The 4,125-nt window shown below is 42.8% G+C and overlaps 1 protein-coding gene across 1 annotated transcript; it reads left to right on the forward strand.

Moving 5' to 3' along the window:
• The first annotated feature begins 304 nt into the window (after positions 1-304).
• On the forward strand, positions 305-3,261 carry LOC120644804. Its single transcript, XM_039921513.1, has 3 exons — positions 305-1,360; positions 1,455-2,034; positions 2,114-3,261. Exons 1-2 carry the CDS (start codon positions 1,262-1,264, stop codon positions 1,986-1,988), a joined length of 633 nt encoding a protein of 210 aa, XP_039777447.1. The 5' UTR covers positions 305-1,261; the 3' UTR covers positions 1,989-2,034; positions 2,114-3,261.
• The last annotated feature ends 864 nt before the right edge of the window (positions 3,262-4,125 follow it).

Consider the following 4,125-nt stretch of genomic DNA (forward strand, 5'->3'; position numbering starts at 1 on the left):
AGCGCGAGAGGGGTGGGGCCAGGCCGGTGCGCGGCAAGGGCGGCACCAGGCCGGCGGGCACGCGCGCCCTGCCTCGCGAGCGCAAGCGCTACCAGGCCGGCGCACCCGCGCGTGGGGGCGCGAGGCGCACGCAGCAAGGGCGGCACCAGGCCGTCGGGCACGCGCGCCCTACCTCGTGTGCGCAAGCGTTGCGCCAGGTCGGTGCACCCGCGCGTGGGGGCGCGAGCCGCGCGCAACTGCAATAGGCCGCGCGAGGTAGCAATAGGTAGCGCGTGGCAGCAGCAAGCGGAGCGGCAGCAGTAGGGCGTCAGTAGCAGGCAGCAGCAGGAGGGGCGGCAGCAGCAGGGGTGGAAGCAGCAGTCAGGCGAGGGAGCATGGAAGAATCAAGGTAAAATCCATGCTGTGATGGAAGAAATTGTGTGGATTGAAATCGGTTTGTAGGACGAATTAGATATAGCATGTAGACAGATTTAGCTAACTTTATATTTCGATGTTGTGATTTGTAGGTTAAATCACAAAGATATGCAATTGGTTGTTAGAGTTCGGTCTTTTTTCAGCTTGCCTGATTGGGGGCCCAAGTCATGGCAGCGGGGTAAAACCTTGCCAACACAAATTGTTGACACACATAGCTATGGGATGTTGCAGTTAGTTGATTTCATTGTTGAACACTACATGTGGGGTTCAAAGCAATATATATCTTTGTAGCGTGAGTCTGAGAGTGACTCTATTGAGATAAAATCTGATGAGCAGTTGTTTGAGTGGTTTGAACTCAATATAGACAAAGGAATAGTTCACATTGTTGCTCAGATAAATGATTTTGAGGGCCTATTGCAGTGTTCACCAATGAAATATAGGTGTCACCCTTCCGTAAGAAATAGAGTACCCACAATTGAGAGCTACAAATATGAGAGGCAAATCCACATCCAAAAAGAAGACAACCACATATGAGATTGTAGGTGTTGATGAGGAGGGCATGTACTCTGACACAGATTCATTTGTCAACAAGTGATAGCAGCTATGACACAAATTTGGCTGCATCTTCTGACTCTAATAGTCTAATGATGAAGGCTCTGACCCTGAGTTTGACCCTGATGGTGAAATAGTTGATGTGGATGATGAGTTTCACCCTCCCCCGTTTTCATATGATGTTGATGCTCCAAGTATTGATGTTGATGAAGTCTTTCCGAATGTTGATCAGTGCAAATTATATGCGGTTACACACCATACTATATTGAATGATCATGCTTTTGAGATTGTCAAAATGGACAAGACCAGATTTAGAGCAATCTGCAAGACTGCTGCTAGTGGTTGCAATTGGAAGTTTGTTGCATCTACAAGCAAGAAGTATATTGGCTGCAAGGTACCTTATGTTTTAACTCACAAAACTCTACTTTTTGTGGCTGATTTTAATTTTTTAACTCATAAATCATTGACATATGTGGCTGTTTATGCAGGTTAAGACAAGTGGTTCAAACCATACTTGTGGTTCAGTCAACAATTGTGGCGGAACAATGGCCACAAATAAATGGGTTGCTGATAGAGTGGTGGATTTGTTGAGAGATAATCTTGAAATGGGCCCAAGGGAGTTGCAAGAAAGGCTCAATAAGAAGTACTCTATGAAAATACCTTATTATAGAGTTGTCAGAGGCAAGAATAGAGCACTAGACATGATATATGGAAAGTGGGCTGATAGTTATGACTTGCTACCAACATATCAAGCTAAGTTGTTGAGATCAATACCTGACAGCATTATTGAGCTAGACACTGAGGAGCACAATGGTCAAGTGTGCTTCATGAGCTTCTTTGTGGCTCTTAAACCATGCATTGATGGATTTTTGCAAGGATGCAGATCCTACATTGCCATGGATGCTACTCACTTGACAGGAAGGTCAAGAGGCCAGTTGGCTGCAGCTGTGGCAGTTGATGGCCATAATTGGCTTTTTCTAGTGGCATATGGAGTGATTGAGACCGAGTCCAAGGAAAGCTAGACTTGGTTCATCAATAACTTAAAGAAAGCAATTGGTACTCCTACAGGTAGGCAAAGATTGCATCTTTTAGTTTGGCAACATTTTGTACCTTGTTGTCTTACACGCCATAAATTGTGCACATGCAGGTTTGGTCATTAGTACTGATGCGGGCAAAAGAATAGAGGGAGCTGTAGATGATGTGTACCCAGGAGTGGAACATAGAGAGTGTATGAGGCACTTGTGGAAGAACATGAAGAAGAATGAATTCACTAGTGAGTTTTATGGTAAGAATATGTGGTGTGCTGCCAAGAGCTTTACAATTGACAAGTTCAACTATTACATGGGGAAGATAGAGGAGAAGGATCCTAGTGCACTTTCATGGTTGGATGACAATCATCCATATGTGTGGAGTAGAAGCAAATTCAGCGAAGAATTCAAGGTAGATTACATCAATAACAACTATCTGAATGTTTCAATAGTTGGGTGTCCAAAACTAAAGATTATCAGATTGTGGATGTGCATGATAGGATAAAACAAATGATCATCGAGAAATTTGTTTTGAGAGTGAAGATTGGTAGAAACATGCTAGGAATAATCATCCCATCTATTACCAAAAACTCTCGATGTGAAATCCAAGTCAATCAAGGACCATGAGGTACTTATATGTGGGGCTGGGACAGCTAAAGTAACTGTGAACAGATTTAGGCATGCTATCAACTTGGAGCAAAAAATATGTACTTGTAGAGCTTGGCAAGTAACTGGAAAGCCTTGCAGCCATGCATTAGCTTTCATTGCAAAGCTTAGTAGGAAGGTACAAATGGATGAGTTTGTCCATGAATATTTCTCTGTTGATAGGTTCAGAAAGACATATGCATGTACTTTCAATCCAATGACATCCAAAGACAGCTAGCCACATGTTGATTTAGGTTATAAAATCACCAAGCCCAAGTTGAAAAGGAAACCTGGGAGACCAAGAAAATCTAGGATCAAGGCATATGATGAGGTTGGCACAAGTAAGAAAAGGAAGACATGTTCAGAGTGCCATGAGCTAGGCCATACAGCTAAGCATTGCCTAGGAGGTCTCACTGCTAGTCAAAAGAGAAAACTCTCATCTTCACAAAATGGACCAGGAGAGGGGAGTACTGACCCAAGTGCATCGCAAACATCAAAGTGAGTGATGGATGTCCACAAATATTTTTTTGCATATTAAGATCCTTTATTCTTTGCTTTACTATCAACTTGTCCACTAACACAATTTTACTACCTTCAAGTGCAAGTGCAAGTGCTGCAAGAGCAAGAGAAAGAGGAAGAGAAAGGGGAACAGTAGGAGCAACAACAACTGTACCAGGGAGGGGAAGGGGAAGAGGAAGAGTAAGAGGAAGAGGAAGAGGAAGAGCGACAAGGAGTTTGGCTGCATTGTTAGGCATAGATTCTTAGATGTGATGCTTGTCATTTGACCTGTATAAGCTCTCCAATACTTTGCTTTTGTTAGATTTGAGTGTTGGAATCTGAACTGGACATTATGTTATATATGTTTGGACATGCTGGAATGTGATCTGTTGCTTTTGGTGGACATATATATGTGTGTGTTACGCAAGTTATGTGAACTTGAACTTATCATGTTGTATCATGTTGCTGCCAAAATTTTGAAGAATTTATCAAATTTTAGTCATTTTTGCAAGTTATAAAAATCTAGTTTGAATTTGCTAGAGAAAGTTCGTTTCAAACCTGTAAAAATGTTGTTCTATTCAAAACAGGGGTAAAATCACCAAATTCAAATAATAGTAGGGGAAAATCCGCAAGGGTAAATTGGTCTTTTCAAAGCAATTTTAACACCATTAGCTGCCTTTCATGGAATAGGGGTAAACTCTACCTTCGTTTCCAAAAAGCAGGGGTATTTGCGAAGTTCAAAAAATAAGGGCAAAATCACCGTTTCACTTCGAAATAGGGGCAAGAATGCCAAAGCCCCATCCAATTTTGATGTTTTGTGATTCCATCTGAGCTGCTTGGTGCTTCGCATTATTTGCGATTTGCAAATTTTGTGTGGCGGCTCCGATTTCATGCCCGCATCGATGAGGAGATGCTTTTGTTGCTTCTACAAAATTCAAGCAGCCATGAGGGTCTAGTCCTCTCGAGTATATCTCCAAGGTTCTCCACA

Source organism: Panicum virgatum, chromosome 8K, assembly GCF_016808335.1.
Source record: "Panicum virgatum strain AP13 chromosome 8K, P.virgatum_v5, whole genome shotgun sequence".
Classification (NCBI taxonomy): domain Eukaryota; kingdom Viridiplantae; phylum Streptophyta; class Magnoliopsida; order Poales; family Poaceae; genus Panicum; species Panicum virgatum.

What these genes read in the sequence shown, in the direction of transcription:
- LOC120644804 (XM_039921513.1), top strand. Translation starts at nt 1,262, where the DNA reads ATGGACAAGACCAGATTTAGAGCAATCTGCAAGACTGCTGCTAGTGGT. An exon ending in AGAAGTATATTGGCTGCAAG is followed by an intron (nt 1,361 to 1,454) that starts GTACCTTATGTT and finishes CTGTTTATGCAG; the next exon opens with GTTAAGACAAGTGGTTCAAA.